The following is an 18,179-nucleotide window of genomic DNA, read 5'->3' as shown; positions in this document are numbered from 1 at the left end:
CAGCCATTTAATCTTTCCAATCTTTGCTTTACAAGTTGGCAGATTTTTTTTTCTTTCCCCCACATTATATTTTACTACCCAATAAAATGCAATATTTTTATTCAGTTCCAACATCTGCATTATATCAAATTATATTATCATGTAAATTCTTGATGTATTGTGATATAATGGTCATGTGTATCTTATTTATATGCACCTACATATATATATACACACATATTTGTGTGTATGTATACATACATCATATATGGTATATATACATGACAATACTTCAAGACCATTACAAATTTGCAAACTTTCTTTTTCAATGGCATCTTTTTTTAAAAATTAAAATTTATTGACAAGGTAATGTCCAAAGGGAGTACAGTTACATAATAAGGTAGTGAGTACATTTCTTGTCATATTTGTTACACCCTCATTTTTCTTTCCCTAGTTCAAGTAAGCTTATATATACAATATCCAGTGTATCAAAATCATATACAGTAACCATGTAGGGTACGCCAAAGGAAATTCACCTAGAACATTAAGCGTAATGACAACAATAGAATCCTCCTATGTCCTTCTCTTCGAGTTCTTTTTACTTATCCTCATCTTATATAATCATGTGTACATAGCTGTTGAGCTATTGTGATCCACTGATAGGTCTATCTTAGACCTTTTTATGTTTGTTTAGTAGTTGTTTGGTTTTAGATACATTATAATGTAAAGTCGCTGACCCAAATGTGTGGTAATACCATTTGAAAAGAAGTTTGTTATTTTGCAGACCCAGTTTCTACTTTTCTGCCCCTCTCCCCCAACAGTCATATATCAAGGAGACCTTTGTTCTCTTCTCTTGTGTTCTAGGCTTGTCTCCTTCAACATTATTTGTTCAAGCTCTGACCATTTCCCTGCAAATACCAATATTTTATCATTCTTAATTGCTATGTAGTATTCCATTGTGTATAGGTACAACATTTTTTGGATCCATTCATCTGTAGCAGGGCATCTGGGTTGTTTCCCTATTTTGGCTATTGTGAATTGTGCAGCGATAAACATGGATGTGCAGATGTCTTTATGGTATCCTGAGACCTGTTGTTCAGGATAGATGCCTAGGAGTGATATGGCTGGATCATAGGGTATGTCTATGCTGAGCTTTTTTGAGGAACCTCCATACTGTTCTCCAAAGTGGTTGTACTAGTTTGCACTCCCACCAACAGTGGAAAAGGGTTCCTCTTTCCCCGCATCCCCTCCAGCATTTGTTGTTGCCTGAGTTCAGAGTATAGGGCATTCTAACTGGAGTGAGGTGGTATCTCAGGGTTGTTTTTATTTACATTTCCTTTATTTACCACTTGGCAGATTTTTCTAGTTTAGTTCTGAACATTATTCATTCATTTCATGAAATCCCTAAACTAGTTCATCTATATTCAGGCTTCTTTGGGGATCAGGTAAGCTAGTGAATAGCTGTAAATTTCCCCCTAATCCTTTCCTCTTGGTTTATCTTCCCCTCCTGAGTCATCCCCTCTATCTATCCTTCCCTCTCTTCCTTCCTCTCTCCTCTATACGCATAGACTATTAGCACCTTGAATTCTTATTTTCTTGTGGATTTCAAGAATTACATTTTTGGAAGATTTGAAAGGGCTTTCAATTTGCTTCTCCTTGACTTTTTTCTGATTAGCTGAATGAAAGCCCAGAAGATTCCTAGGCATTTGTTCTTCTCTCAGGTAGTGCCCCTCACAATGTGTAATGTCCAGTATCTACTCCTTAGTTCAACACAATTTCCCATGTTTAAGGAGGCTATCCTGCTCTTTTGCTTGATTCTGACTCTGCCATTTGTAGAATATATAATAATTATGGCAATCATTATTAGAACTGGGGAAATTCAGATGGCAGTCCCTCTGTGTCACCATTCACCACCTGTGCATACCCTTTTAAGTTTATAAGCTGGGTGTGGTGGATCACACCTCTTTTCCTAGGTGCCTGAGATCAGGAAGGTCACAGATTGAGGCCAGCCTCAGTGGAAGAAGTATGTACAGAGCTAGGAATGAAGGCCTAGATTCAATTCCTCAGTACCACAGAAACAGAAAAGGCCAGAAGTGGCAGTGGAGTGCTAGCCTTGAGCAAAACAAGCTCAGGGAGAGTGCACAGGCACTGAGTTCAAGCCCTGGGACTGGCAAATAAATAAATATAGAAGAATTACAGAGATTCACATCTCAACCAATAAAAAGCCAAGTGGAAAGTGGGGGGCAGGGGGAAAAAGAAACACAGGTGTGGTGGCACACACCTGCCAGCCTTAATACAAAAGCTTAAATGGAATTGTGGTAAATACCAGCCTGGACAAAAATGAGACCCCATTTAAGAAGTAATAGGAAAAATGCTTGGCGACATGGAGATGGTAGAGCCCTTGTCTCATAGGCACAAGGCCCTGAGTTCAAATCCCAATATTGACTCCAAAAATCTTACTAGTAAATCTTATATATTCTTAATAATTTCATTACTTCTACTAATTATTAATGCTATAAGAAGTTTGAGCATTATGTTTATTTGCTGTGTAATTGACTATACCTGTATTTTATATTGTTTTTAACATTTAGAATCATTTGAGGTATTCGTTATTAAATGAACTGATAAACTTTTTTTTTATTTACTAGGATGGTAAATACCAATTTAAAAACAATCCTACAGCGCATGGTTTTAACCTAGAGCACAGTGGCTAATTTTGGATGTCTCTTGTTTAGTAATATTTTTTGAAAAAATATGCCCCACATATTAGTTTTGCTTATTGTATTAATAGCTTAACTTCTCCCTTGAAGTATATTGGTATTGCTGATATACCATGGAAAGATAAATTTAAATAGTATAATAATATTTTCAGATACAATCTAAATAAAAATGTGAGTCACAGACTAGTATTCTATGATTAGTGATGTTACTTTGGAGAACTTGGAAATTTTAAGGTTAGCTTATAATGTAGAATCCTTTTTGTGCCATTAGACACAAGCAGTTAAAGCTCTTTTTACTGTAGTAGTATCTTTATGTCACTATCTTTTCCTCCTAAACAAGCAATGTTTTTAATTCACGGCTTTGATTCATGATCTGGTTGGTGTACACCTCAATCAACTTTTTCATTGAACTACTCTTTGAGCCCAGGTATCAGTAGCTCATGCTTCTAATTCTCTTTACTGGGGAAGCTGAGATCTGGAGGACTGGGGTTTGAATCCAGTCTAGGCAGAACAGATAGGGAGACTCCATCTCCAATTAACTAGCAAAATACTGGACTAGAGGTATAGCTCAACTAGTGGAATGCTAGTCATGAGCAAGAAACCTGTGCAAATTCAGGTTCCAATATAACAACAAAACTAGATGAAAGCCTTCTCTCTTTGTGGGACCTAGAGTAAGAGATGAGCACACTTGAATATGTTTTCTAGCACCTTGGACAAAAACTTTGTTTTTAAAAAAAATATTCTAGGCTGTCTTCTAAATTTGTAATACTAATTTATTCATGAGTAAGATCTGTTGTTTGTGTTTTTAAACATCTAATTTATATTCAGTTCTAATTATAATATATGCCAGGATGTAAATTTACATCTTGAAAGACGGAAGCTCTGGGAAGACAACCACTTCTTTTCAGCTTTGCTAATTAAAACATTTCTTCTGTTATGCTAAAGTTTCTTGTATCAAGAACCAGATTGCTCTTTACTGGGAAGTAGCTTTATGCTTTAAAAAAAGCAAACAAAGAGGAAGATGTTAACCTAGTTATAAATGTCGTTCTTACCTGTGTGTCTTCTAGCAGTAGCCCCGAAGCACCAGGTATTTGGTGACCTCAGGGAGCTCCCGGGCTGCTAACCCTGAAAAGTCATGTTTCAGACCATGTATTCTGCAACACTTATGTGAATAAAGTATTTGTGTTTAGTATAGATAAGAAAAATGCACAGAACTTTAAGACCAGGAGCCATTCAGGAAAATAAGGCTATAATGAAAGAGGGAATTCAAAGTAGGAGAAAATAAGCCAGCAGTGGTGGCTCATGCCTGTGATCCTAGCTACTCAGGAGGCTGAGATTTGAGGATTGTGGTTCAAAGCTAGCTTGAGCAGGAAAGTCTGTGAGACTCTTATCTGTAGTTAACCGCCAGAAAACTAAGTGGAGTTGTAGTTCTCAGTGGTAGATCACTAGCCTTGAGTGAGAAAGCCAGAAATACAAAGCCCAGGCAGAGTTCAAGCCCCATCACTGATCCCCCCACCCAAGTAAAAGAAATAAGATGAATAAGTATGCAGGAAATTGTTCAAGTTTACTATGGTGGAAAAATATAAACATACATACTTTAAACAGTTAAGTTTTCCAGACTGTTTAAAGTGATCTTTTTTTTTTTTTTTTTTTTTGCCAGTCCTGGGCCTTGGACTCAGGGCCTGAGCACTGTCCCTGGCTTCTTCCCGCTCAAGGCTAGCACTCTGCCACTTGAGCCACAGCGCCGCTTCTGGCCGTTTTCTGTATATGTGGTGCTGGGGAATCGAACCTAGGGCCTCGTGTATCCGAGGCAGGCACTCTTGCCACTAGGCTATATCCCCAGCCCTAAAGTGATCTTTTATTTTAATTTTTGTCATCAGTTCTCAGTACTTCCACACTTTACCTGAGCTTTTCAACACAAGCCTAGCCCTTGTACCTAAAGTGATAACCTTTGATTGGGCAACTGCCATTCCAGTTCTTTTTTCCTAAGACTGTTACTTGTAATATCTTTTTTTGGGGGGGGCCAGTCCTGGGCCGTGAACTCAGGGCCTGAGCACTGTCCCTGGCTTCTTTTTGCTCAAGGGTAGCACTCTGCCACTTGAGCTACAGCGCCACTTCTGGCCATTTTCTGTATATGTGGTGCTGAGGCATCCAACCCAGGGCCTCATGTATACGAGGCAAGCACTCTTGCCACTAGGCCATATTCCCAGCCCACTTGTTAATATCTTTTCTTTTAAATTAGTCCGGTATTTTGATTTACAGTGAAAAATATTATATCCTTTGGTTCAACAGTTCATACACATGAGCCTCTACACTAACAATATCAGTGCATTTGGAATAACAAACACTACTTTTAGCAAGTTTTTTCCTATAAAAAACAGTGGGCTTGTAACGTAATTAAAAAAAAATTATTGGTACTTGTGTTTAGAGCTTTGTACTTGCTCAGCAGACAGTTTACCACTTGAGCCATGCCTTCAACCCTCACACAGTAAATTTTTGTAAAGAAAAAAAAAGTTTTTAAATTTTTGCCCAGAATTATTTGCTAAATGTCAGTATTCACTATGATGTTTCTGATTTTTAGACTGGCCATTTAGCTATGGAGACATTGTTGTCCCTTACTTCTAAACGAGCAGGAGACTGGTTTAAAGAAGAACTCAGGCTTTTGGGTGGTCTGGATCATATTGTAGATAAAGGTAAGTATATGGTTTTTATTTTTATGTTTATATTTTTACATATTAAATCCTGAAGGAAACATTTGTATACTTCAAACTTAATTTTATCCATTTGCAAATGTTAATAGCCTCCTAGATGTCTCTTGACCTTTTAAAGTAGGGGTCATAAATTCTTTGATATTGCAAGGTTAGGGAAATATAAGGTGTTAGGTTTCAGAATCTCATGATATGAAGCACAGAATAAATAATATTCAGAGAAGTTCTAAGCATACCCACAGTATGTTATATAGGTGGCTTTTAGTGGTAGCATAGGGTATATATTGATGGGATAAGAGATACTAACTTACATCCATTTCTTTTCACCCAGTAAAAGAATGTGTGGATCATTTAAGTAGAGATGAGGATGAAGAGAAACTAGTAGCTTCATTATGGGGAGCAGAGAGATGTTTACGAGTTTTAGAAAGTGTAAGTATGAACTATAATTTTGTAGTGATTACTCACTTTTAATGATGATTGCATGAGTGTAACCAGCAAGTACCTTGTACATCCCTAGAGCTTCTTCTTTGTTAATCCAAATTAAAAATGCATATATTGCCAGGTGCGGTTACGCCTGTAATCCTAGCTACTCAAGAGACCAATGTGAAGATCAGGGTTCAAAGCCAGTCTAGGCAAGAAAGTCCAGGAGACTATTATCTCCAATTAACCACCAGAAAATCGGACGTAGTGCTGTGACTTAAGTGGTAGAGCGCTGGCACTGAAGAGTTCAGGAACAGCACTCAGGCCCAGAGTTCAAGCCCCATGGCCAACCAAGAAAGAAAAAAAGTACTGCATATATTCTTTGAGAAACGAACTGTTAGTGACTTGATGAGCAGTTTATTGTTATCATGATTTTTATTTTATATTTATTTTTGTCAAATATAGGGCTTGAACTCAGGGCCTGGGTGCTGTCCCTGAGCTTTTCTGCCCAAGGCTACTACTCTACCACTTTGAGCAACAATGCCACTCCTGGTTTTCTTCCAGTTTTCTGGTGGTTAATTGGAGATTGGCTTTGATCCTCAGTCCTCAGATCTCAGCCTCCTGAGTAGCTAGGATTATAGGTGTGAGCCACCACCACCTGGCAGTAGTTTATTACTTTGAGGATGTACGTATTACTTGTCATTGTGGCGTTTCCTGTAATGCTAACACTTGGGAAGATGAAGCCAAAGAATTGAGTTCAAGGGGAGTCAGGGCTACATAGTGAGGACCCTGTCTCAAAAGAAAACAAAAAAGGGGTATTATTGCCCCAAATGAAACTTTATGTGCATATTAATATGGCTGAGTTGGGTTTTGGGGGGGTTCTTTTTGTTTCAATTTTAACTGGTGCTCTACCACTTGAGCCACACCTCCAATCCAGCTATTTTTTTTTTTTTTTTTTTTTTGCTGGTTATCTGGAGATAGTCTCTCAGACTATTCTGCCTGGGCTGGCTTTTAAACCTCAGTTGTCAGATCTCATTCTCTTGAGTAAGATTACAGTAATGAGTCATTGGTGGCCAGTTTGATTTGTAAGCTTATGTTACCTTAGAGTCAGAATGTAGACAAAATATTTGCCTTAGGAGAATGCTGATATTGAACCTCACAATAAGTGTGTTTTCTTCTTTGGCTTTTACAGGTGACTACCTAGGACAGTGATTAAAATTTTTTCTGCAAGGGGCCCAGTGCCATTGGCTCATTATTGCAATCCTACCTACTCAGGAGGTTGAGATCTGAGGATATTGAAAGTCCATGATGTAATTAACTACTAGAAAAGGCCACAAATGGAGCTGTGGCTCTTGTGGTAGAGTGCTAGTCTTAAACAAAAAAAGCTCATGTATAGTACCTGGGCCCTGGGTTCAAGGCCCTGGATTGCCACCCATAAATACCCCCAAAACTCCAAGTGAATTTCAAGATGCGTAATTGTTTTAGATTGCGTTAGCCAGGCATTGATGCGATTACTCCCTTTTCTAGAGTGTTTTCTGTATAATAGATAAAAACATTACTCCCTCTCCCCCCTTTTATTTTGTGCCAGCACCTGGCATTATAAAAATAAATATTTTAAGTTAAAGTATTGGAGTTGGAGACTTCTGACAAGGTGCTTTTCTCAATTTAGCTTGGTGTTAGTAAAGAGTACCGTTAGTTATGAGTGAGTAATTATGATAGTGATGTCTTAATTTTATAAGAAACTGGTATTTCTATTTTAGAATACCTGGAATCTGTGACCTGTGATTATTCCTTAGATAACAGGGCTGTTAGAGGCTAATCTTCATATCCTTTAAGATACCAGGTAGAGGTCAGTGTTGAGTATATGAAAGTTATGGATTGCCACAATCATTTCATATTCTTCCCTTTTTAGGTAACAGTGCATAATCCAGAGAATCAAAGCTACTTGATAGCATATAAAGATTCACAACTCATTATTTCATCAGCTAAGTAAGTTTCTGTAAGAATTTCCTACTATTTACTTCAAACACTTGGGTTGATTTGAAAGGAAATAAAGTTACATTACTTTCCTCAGTAAAATGCTATGTCTGGGGCTTGGAATATGGCCTAGTGGCAAGAGTGCTTGCCTCGCATACATGAAGCCCTGGGTTCGATTCCTTAGCACCACATATATAGAAAAAGCCAGAAGTGGCGCTGTGACTCAAGTGACAGAGTGCTAGCCTTGAGCAAAAAGAAGCCGGGGGGTGGGGGTGGGGGTGGGGGTGGGGGCTGGGAATATGGCCTAGTGGCAAGAGTGCTTGACTCGTATACATGAAGCCCTGGGTTTGATTCCCCAGTACCACATATACACAAAAAGCCGGAAGTGGTGCTGTAGCTCAAGTGGCAGAGTGCTAAGGACAGTGCTCAGGCCCTGAGTTCAAGGCCCAGGACTGGCAAAAAAAAAAAAAAAAAAAAGACAAATAAAATGCTATGTCTGTTGAGTTTTACAAGTCATAGTACTTTATAGAGACAAAAGAGTAGGTTTTGGATCCAGAATTCCTTGATATGGATTCCAGCTTCATAACTTCGAGTCCTTTACAACGAAGATAGTAGTTAAATGAGTTGACATATGTCTTTTAATATATATGACACATATATTTCTAAATGTATATATGTGCAAATAATATGAGCAATATGTGTATGAATACAGTTTTTAATGACTTAAAAGTGTCATGTAAAATATATACAAATAAGTTGAATTGGTTAAAATATGCAAGATCTAGTAGAAAGAACAGTGCTTGGCATATAATGACCAAGCATTCACCCTTTTGTTCTAAGTGGATTTGTGCAGCACTTTTCTTCTGCCATTTATAACTTATTTCCCAGATATGTATGTAGTTCTCTATATTCCTGACTCTCCCTACCCAGCCTCTATCACAGTTGGGCTAATGCTGTCACCTTCGTGTGTGTGTGTGTGTGTGTGTGTGTGTGTGTGTGTGTGTGTGTGTGTGTCTGTGTCTGTGTCTGTGTCTGTGTCTGTGTCTGTGTGCCCGTCCAAATGTTGTTCTGTCTTACTTAGCAGCTTCTTAATATCTGTCGTAGTTTTTGATTACTCTAGTTCCCTGGCCCTTAGCCTGACCAGCACAATAACACTAGTTTACTCTCCCTAGATCTCTGCTTGGAAAAAAGCTTACCAAATCTCTATGATCCCTTACTGTTTTTGGATTTGTTCAGTGTCCCTACAAAGGAAGGCCCCCCCTGCAATTTGACTCCCAGTTTGTATTTTGACCTCTTACTTCAAAGTAGCATAATTAAATCTTACAGTACACATTACTTGGCTTGAGTAATTCCTAATCAGGGCAAGTCTTGTTACTGTCTAAAACTTCATCCTTTCTTCCTATGTTATTTTGAAGCAAATTCAGTCTCTTATCAACCTTTTAGCTAACCTCAAGTATTGAAGCAAATCCAAATGTCACAACACTTTCATTTCTTCTTTATAAATTCTTTATCACATTTATTATCTTTTTTTTTTTGCCAGTCCTGGGCCTTGGACGCAGGGCTTGAGCACTGTCCCTGGCTTCTCTTTGCTTAAGGCTAGCACTCTGCCACTTGTGCCACTTCTGGCCGTTTTCTATATATGTGGTGCTGGGGAATCGAACCCAGGGCTTCATGTGTATGAGTCAAGCACTCTTGCCACTAGGCCATATTCCCTGCCCCGCATTTAGTATCTTTTTTTGCATGCATTCCAGGTTGTTAACCTGGTGTTAACTAATCATCCTTACAAGTGCCTGTCTTGGGGATTGAACTTTTTTTCTTTTGCTCCAGGCTGGTGCTCTACCACTTGAGCCACAGTTCCACTTCCAGCTTTTTTTGTAGTTGGAGTTGATAGAGTCTTTCAGTCTTTCCCATCTGGGCTGGCTTTGAACTGTGATCTTCAGATACCTAGCTTCCTACCAGCTAGGATTATAGGCATGAGCCATCAGTTCTTGGATTTTGTCTGAATTTTAATATTAACTTTCCTTAGAGGAAGTGAATTTAAAAGTTTTTCAAGTTTTCTAAAAACCAAATGAAATTTAGTAACTTGTGAGGTATCAGGCACACTTGGTATATGATCAGATTGCTAATTGCTAAAATGTTATAACTCCCAGTTAATCTGATAATTTTAGGCTCCATTAAGTAGGAATGTATTGTGTTAACTTTTTTTTTGCTTTAATAATGCATTTTCTTTTCTTTTAAGAGCATTACAGCATTGTGAAGAATTAATCCAGCAATATAACCGTGCTGAGAACAGTATATGCATAGCTGACAGTAAGCCTCCCCTTCACCAGAATGTAACTAATCATGTAGGCAAAGCAGTAGAGGATTGCATGAGAGCCATCATTGGAGTGTTGCTCAACTTAACTAACGACAATGGTAAGTAATGCTTTGCCATTGGAAATTTGTATATTACTCATAGAAACAAGGTAGGTTCCTTCTTTATTTGATGTAGTTATTTTGCAATTTTCCATTATTGAATGGACTCTTGTGTATACAGATACTTTGAGGAGTTGTTACTTTTATGACTAGCCTGGTAGAATGCTCTGGAAATAACAACAGTGTATTTGGCTAAAGGAATAGCTATCCAATTCTTAGTTGATATTCACTTTAATAAGCCTAGTTTGTAATGTCATCAGGAAGAATTGGTAATACTTTTCCTGCATATATTCTATTTCAGAATGGGGCAGCACCAAAACAGGAGAGCAGGATGGCCTCATAGGCACGGCAATGAACTGCGTGCTTCAGGTTCCAAAGTACTTACCTCAGGAGCAGAGGTTCGATATCCGAGTGCTGGTGAGTTGAAGTGATAATTTTAGAAACCAGTATTTTATCTGTGTGTGGGGAAAACCTTGATCTAAGCTTGCCTTTAAGAATTGGTTTAGGGCTGGGAATGTGGCCTAGTGGTAGAGTGTTTGCCTTGCCTACATGAAGCTCTGGGTTTGATTCCTCAGCACCACATATTTGGAAAAAGCCAGAAATGGTGCTGGGGACAGTGCTCAGGCCCTGAGTTCAAGCCTCAGGACTGGCAAAAAAAAATCAGTTTAACTCAAGACCATGTTTAGTGAGGTAATCCAAGCTCAGAGTCACATGTTTTTTTCTCATGTGGAAGCTAGATCTAAAATAACACCAGGGCATGATCAAATATACAGGACTTTTAAGAATTCACACACAAACAGTGAGACTAAAGGAGGATACTCTTAGGAGAGGAACTCAAAGGCATTTAAAAGACTATTTGTCAAAACAATTTCCAGAAAATCGAAATATGGGTTTTTTTTTGTTTGTGGTTTTTTTTTTTTTTTTTTTTTTTTTTTTTGGCCAGTCCTGGGGCCTGGACTCAGGGCCTGAGCACTGTCCCTGGCTGCTTCTTGCTCAAGGCTAGCACTCTGCAACTTGAGTCACAGCGCCACTTCTGGCCATTTTCTATATATGTGGTGCTGGGGAATTGAACCCAGGGCCTCATGTGTATGGGGCAAGCACTCTTGCCACTAGGCCATATCCCCAGCCCTCTCTTCTGTCTTTTGAGGGTACATGGGGGGCCCAGAAATGGAAGGAGGAAGGATGAACAAATATAGTCTATTTGGGAAATTAACTATGTAACGTGTTCAGGGACAGAAAAGGAAAAAGGGGGAAAGAGAAGGAAGGGATGACATTGTCCAAAAAGAAATGTACTCATTACCTGACAAACGGTAACCCCTCTGTATGATACCTTAGTAATAACAATAAAATTTTATACATATATATATATATATATATATATATTTTTTTTTTTTTTTTTTTTTTTTTTTTGCCATTCCTTGGCCTTGGACTCAGGGCCTGAGCACCGTCCCTGGCTTCTTTTTGCTCAAGGCTAGCACTCTGCCACTTGAGCCACAGCGCCACTTCTGGCCATTTTCTGTATATGTGGTGCTGGGGAATCGAACCAAGAGCTTCATGTGTAGGAGGCAAGCACTCTTGCCACTAGGCCATATTCCCAGCCCCATAAAATTATATTTTTAAAACAATGAGTTTAATATGTTGTAAGTTATTTTGAACTATACCTTATTGAACAGATGTCTTATGTTTTTCATTTCTTTTTTATTGTTACTATATAGGTCATGTACGAAAGGGTTACAGTTTGATAAAGATTTTATTTCTTAAAAAAGACTATAAAAATAAAAACTAAGTGGAAAGTAGTGATTGAAAATGATTCTTTGGGGGAGAGCAGTATCTTACATATGAGTTGTTTAACTATTTTATTCAATGGAAAAACACTGAGCTTTTTGTCTGCCAATAAAAATTACACTGTGGTATTCATTTGTAAGTTCTTGACTGTGATAACGTGCGTTTTCTTAAACACTTAGGGCTTGGGCCTTCTGATAAATCTGGTGGAATACAGCGCTCGGAATCGACACTGTCTCGTCAACATGGAAACCTCCTGTTCTTTTGATTCTTCCTTTTGTAGTGGAGAAGGACATGATAGTTTAAGGATAGCTGGACAAGTTCATGCGGTTCAGGCTTTAGTGCAGGTAAGCAGCAATCTAAAAACAAGCTGACATTTGCTGTTGTTGATCTGTCTAGTTTCTTTTCTCAGCTATACAGTGTTGTTTTTTTCTTTCCACAATGCCAGATTTTTTTTTTAAATTGAATAACCATGAATTTACAAGCTATATTAATGTCATTGATAATGATTTGCCAAGTACTACTAAGGTCACTTGATAGCCAAGGTTGATACAATGCAGATTGTTTTATTATCTTAATTACTATTTTTCTTTCTGAAGTGGTTTTTGTTTTGTTTTGTTTTAAGCTTACATTAGTTATACATGGGGAGAGTTCATTGTTAAATTTGCATACATGTTTTTCATAATATTCTACTGTGAAGCTTCGTTTTATTTTAAACCAGAGTCTTAACCAGTTTTTTTGTAATAGTGCAATTTTCCTACAGAGCAGTAAGTGGTACACAGGCTCAGACTGCACTCCTTTTCCTACTGTCTTTTTTCAACATATAACACTTAAGCATTGTTACTAAAAGCAGAAACAAGACTTTATGAATCAAATGTTGATTATTGATCACAAATTGGGAATAAAGCCCCAAACCAACCCATCCATGTTAAGTTTTCTAACATTTACTTACGGGTCTTGTTTGTACCCAGGCTTCATTGAGTTCTGTGGATTACAGAAAACAAGAAGCCATTCATACCTGTTCCTTAGAGAGTCTAGAATAGCAGGCAAGCATGGGAATAGTGAGTGGAATGAGATAGTTTCTAAGGTCTCATTTTCCATCATGCTCTCTCATCCTTCTCCATTGTGTGTGGTTCAGGATGACCACAGATAAATCATCCATAAGATTTTTTTCCCTAGGCTTCAGGGTTCAGTCTTAAGATTTGAAATTTTCAGTCTTTAGGTCTTTACATTTATTTAAAACAATTCAGGTGGGCTGGGAATATGGCCTAGTGGCAAGAGTGCTCGCCTCTTATACATGAAGCCCTAGGTTCAATTCCCCAGCACCACATATACAGAAAACGGCCAGAAGTGGCGCTGTGGCTCAAGTGGCAGAGTGCTAGCCTTGAGCAAAAAGAAGCCAGGGACAGTGCTCAGGCCCTGAGTCCAAGACCCAGGACCGGCAAACAAATAAATAAAACAATTCAGAAAACCTGTGAGAAACTGTCATTTATCAACAGCTAATATTAATAGTAATTATTATTGACAATAATTTAGAGAGTTTTGGTCTTTGGGTATTTAGGGAGACTTACTAGTTTATGTTTTCAGTCATCGGGCTTGAACTCAGGGCCTAGGCACTTTCACAGAGCTTTTTTAAAGTTCATGAATAGCACTCTACCACTTTGAGCCATGGTTCCTCTTGTGGATTTTTTGGTGGTTAATTGCAGTTAAGAGTCCCATAGCCTGGGCTGGCTTTGTGCTGTGATCCTTACTTCTTGAGTAGCTAGGATTACAGGTGTGAGCTACCAGTGCCCAAGTCATTAATTGCTTAAAAGAAAAACCTTCGGTACCTTTTGGGGGAACAAGCCCTGTTGACACATGTATTTATTGTTGTTATTAAAAACCTTATATTTTGAAATGCTTATAGGCTCATAGTAAGTTATAAAAATAGTACAAGGAATGCTACCTGTCTTTGCCCTGTTTCTTTGATGGTGACATCTTATATAACTAATATATCAAAACTAAGAAAGTAACATTTGTATATTATGGTTAGCTAACCATCATATTTCTGTTTCCTTATTAACATGAATTCATTTATATATGTATATAACATATACTTATGTGTAGGTTTTTTTTTTTTTTTTTTTTTTTTTGTCAGTTGTGGGGCTTGAACTCTGGGCCTGGACACTGTCCCTGAGCTCTTCAGCTCAAGGCTAGCACTCTACCACTGAGCCTGGTGGTTAATTGGAGATAAGAGTCTCATGGACTTTCATGCCTGGGCTGGCTTTGAACCATGATCCTCAGATCTCAGCCTCCTAAGGAGCCAAAATTTCAGGCATGAGCGACTGATGCCTGGCTTATGTCTGTGTAATTTTTATCCTATGCATAGATTCATATGTACACAGCTAATGTACAGAACTATGACCACAGAATTTCCTTGTGCTGCCCACCACCAGCCACCCACCTTCATGTCTTCTACCTATCAGTAATCTGTTCTCTATAATTTTTTGTCTTTTTGAAAATAGTATATAAATATAAACTTCTAAGATTGACTTTTTTTTTTTAAGTATTGGGGTTTGAACTTAAAAGAGACCTTGCAGTTGGCCAAATAGACGTTCTACTTGAGCTTCATCTGGCTTAATATTCTACTTTTGTGCTCCATGTTAAGCTTTCTGCCTTCAGGTTTTCACCCCCGTATCAAACCTGTTTTTTTTGGTTTTTTTTTTTTTTTTGGCCAGTCCTGGGGCTTGGACTCAGGGCCTGAGCACTGTCCTTGGCTTCTTTTTGCTCAAGGCTAGCACTCTGCCACTTGAGCCACAGTGCCACTTCTGGCCGTTTTCTGTATATTTGGTGCTGGGGAATTGAACCCAGGGCCTCATGTATACAAGGCAAGCACTCTTGCCACTAGGCCATATCCCCAGCCCCGTTTTTTTTTTCTTATTGGTCTATAAATTTTTGTTTATAGATTACAGTACCTCCCCCCCCCCCCCCTTTTCCTTGCCAGTCCTGGGGCTTGAACTCAGGGCCTGAGCACTGTCCCTGGCTTCTTTTTGCTCAAGGCTAGCACTCTACCACTTGAGCCACATCACCATTTCTGGCCTTTTCTATATATGTGGTGCTGAGGAATTGAATCCAGGGCTTCATGTATGCAAGCCAAGCACTTTACGACTAGGCCATATTCCCAGCCCCCTAGATTATAGTACCTTTTGGATGTTGAGTCCTGTTCTTGCTCTTGTGCTGCCTGCTACTCAGTGTCAAAAAGGGGCTTATAATTAGGTGTATGTGTGTGTAAATGTGTGTAAGAACTGGGGCTTGAACTTAGGGTGTAAAGCTTATGCTTAGATTTTGCACTATGGCTGGCGCTCTTCTAGCCATGTCTTTTGACTTTCACCTTTTTGCTGCTTAACAGGAGAGAAGAATCTTTTGTATTTGTCTGTCCAGGCTGGCAATACTGTAACAACCTAAGGAAAATAAAGTAAATGAAAGCAAAGAATTTAGTTTCTGTCTGTCTGTCTTCTTCTTCTTCTTCTTCTTCTCCTTTTTTTTTTTTTTTTTTTTTTTTGCCAGTCCTGGCGCTTGGACTCAGGGCCTGAGCACTGCCCCTGGCTTCCTTTTGCTCATGGCTAGCATTCTGTCACTTGAGCCACAGCGCCTCTTCTGGCCTTTTCTATATATGTGGTGCTGAGGAATCGAACCCAGGGCATCATGTATGTGAGGCAAGCACTCTTGCCACAAGGCCATATTTCCAGCCCCTTTGCACGCTCATGCTCTCTCTCTCACTCGCTCTCTCTCTCCCCCCTCTCTCCCCTCTCTTTCCCCTCTCTCCCCTCTCTCTCCCCTTTCCCCCTCTCTCCCCTCTCTCCTCCCCCGTCTCTCTCCCCCCTTCTGTTTCCCCTCTCTTCCACTTCTCTCTCCCCCTCCCTCCCTTCCTTTCTGCCAGTCCTGGGGTTTGGGACTCAGTGCCTGAGCACTGTCCCTGGCTTCTTTGCTCAAGGTGAGCCACAGCACCCAGTTATGGCCTTTTGTATATATGTGGTGCTGAGGAATCAAACCCAGGGCTTTATATATGTGAGGCAAGCACTCTACCAGTAGGCCATATTCCCAGCCCCTAGTTTATTTTCTTTTGACTGTTGTGATTACGAGTACAAAGGGAACCATAGTTTCCCACACATACACTGATCAAGGCTCATTGTGTTTATGGATGAACATGTTGAAATGAAACCTTTTGACAACTAATTGATGCTAATAAAAATTGTATGAATCGCTAATAATGTTAAGATCTAGTGCCTTCTGAGACCTTTTGCTTTTTTCACTTTTACTGCTCTTTGTTTATATCTTTAAATTTATTTTTTTAATTAATTTAAATTTATTTTAAAGAAGCCATATTTCATTTCACCTAATACTGTATAGTTTTACTAATTGCCCTTATTCATCCAGTATACCAGTTTAAAACATTTTTAATGCTGCTTTAAAATTTTAAGTTTTGTGGCTTGTTACTTGAACTTTTACTGTCTAAACTAAGGGCATTGTTGAGCCAGCCATTCTCATAAACAAAATATGAACCATTAGTAGATTGCTGGGTAACTCCCAGAAGTATTATATGTTCATTCTGGCTTTCAGTAGGATATAGAGAAAAGTTTTTATATAAACTCATATCTTTTAACTCTGTGTGGGTGTGGTAGATATGTATATGTAAATACATTCTGTCGTTTCTTTTTTGGTACTGGAGATGGAACCCAGGATGTTCCACTTGCTAGGCAAGCACTTTGCCACTGAGCTCCATCCCAGCCCCCTTTTCTTACTTAATACGAAATATTGGTTAATCTATACATTAATCGATGCTGTCTTTCTGATAACATTCCAAAATAATTTTGCCAGTTATTCCTTGAGCGAGAGCATGCGGCCCAGTTGGCAGAGAGTAAAACAGATGAGTTGATCAAAGATGCTCCCACCACTCAGCATGATAAGAGTGGAGAGTGGCAAGAGACCAGTGGAGAAATACAGTGGGTGTCAACGGAGAAGACTGATGGGGCTGAAGAGAAACAGAAGAAAGAAGATGACGATGAAGAACTCGACCTCAATAAAGGTTTCTTTTTTTAAGTGTTATATTCACTTGAGATTACTGACTTCTTTAAAACATACCTTAAAACACTTGTCAATAATCTATACATTTAAGGCCTCCTTAGTTCAATCTAGATAAGTCTTAATAACTTACTATTTAGAGTAGTTCTTCCTAGCAGTGAGGACAGTGCATTCCAAGTCACTGTTCCATCCTGAGATTTTCCCTCCTTTCCTCATCTGCACAGTAACAGTGAGCCAGCTGTGGTGGCATATACTATAATCCCAGCACTTGGGAGGAGGATACTGCTAGGAACATATATAATGAAATATTGTCTCAAAAAAGGGTGGAAAAGCTGCTTCTTTTGTTTTTTGAGAATATTTTGTTTGGTTTTGGTAGGGGAATCTTGAACTCAGTGCCTCATGCTGGCAAGGCGAGGACTCTACCACCTCAGCCACAGCCCTAGTTTTCTTTTTGTTTTGAAATTTTTCCATTCTTTTACCTTTCAGCTTTATAAGCTGAAATTACTTGTCATGAATTATAATAGTAGTTCTCACAGGGTCCTGGGAAAAAATATAGTAGGAAATACTGTTGAGACCAGGTACCAGTGGCTCACACCTGTAATCCTGGTTACTCTGGAGCTGCGACATGAGGACTGCTGTTCAGTTCCAGTCTGGGAAGGAAAGTTGCTGTGACTATATGCAATTAAACACCCTAAAAGCGGGGAGTGGAGCTGTGGTTTAAATGGTAGAGCACTAGCCTTAAGCCAGATAGCTCAGGGACAGCACCCAGCCTCTGAGTTCAAGCCCCAAGACCAGCATACACACCAAAAAAAATATTATGTAGTCAAACATTCATTGAGTATCTGCTATTCACAGGAATTGAAACATTTGATTTTACTTCTCATACAAATTCTGTAAAGTAGCTGTTTATAATTCTCTGTCTCTTAAGTTTATTATGAAATGTGAACAATATGTTCAGATGTACTTAGTTAAGAAACATCCCTAGTCCGATTACTCTACCACTTGAGCCACAGCTCCACCTCGAGCCTTTTCTGTGATTAATAGAAATAAGAGTCTCTGCTAGGAGTGTGGCTTAGTGGTAGAGTGCTTGCCTAGCATGCGTGAAGCCCTTGTGGTG

At 38.9% G+C, this 18,179-nt stretch overlaps 1 protein-coding gene across 4 annotated transcripts in view; it reads left to right on the top strand.

Moving 5' to 3' along the window:
* Positions 1 to 18,179, top strand: part of Wapl (WAPL cohesin release factor) — a 68,327-nt gene that overhangs the window by 43,996 nt on the left and 6,152 nt on the right. For all 4 annotated transcript variants that reach the window (XM_048339187.1, XM_048339188.1, XM_048339189.1 and 1 more), the window contains 7 exons: positions 5,281 to 5,392; positions 5,739 to 5,836; positions 7,740 to 7,816; positions 10,044 to 10,219; positions 10,521 to 10,636; positions 12,184 to 12,348; positions 16,859 to 17,066. In XM_048339187.1, the coding sequence (XP_048195144.1) occupies positions 5,281 to 5,392; positions 5,739 to 5,836; positions 7,740 to 7,816; positions 10,044 to 10,219; positions 10,521 to 10,636; positions 12,184 to 12,348; positions 16,859 to 17,066 (952 nt within the window). The remainder of the gene's footprint in view (positions 1 to 5,280; positions 5,393 to 5,738; positions 5,837 to 7,739; positions 7,817 to 10,043; positions 10,220 to 10,520; positions 10,637 to 12,183; positions 12,349 to 16,858; positions 17,067 to 18,179) is intronic.

The sequence above is a fragment of the Perognathus longimembris genome, chromosome 2, assembly GCF_023159225.1.
Source record: "Perognathus longimembris pacificus isolate PPM17 chromosome 2, ASM2315922v1, whole genome shotgun sequence".
Classification (NCBI taxonomy): Eukaryota; Metazoa; Chordata; class Mammalia; order Rodentia; family Heteromyidae; genus Perognathus; species Perognathus longimembris.
Note: the sequence above shows the minus strand (reverse complement) of the source record. Positions and strands in the feature narration are given on the sequence as shown.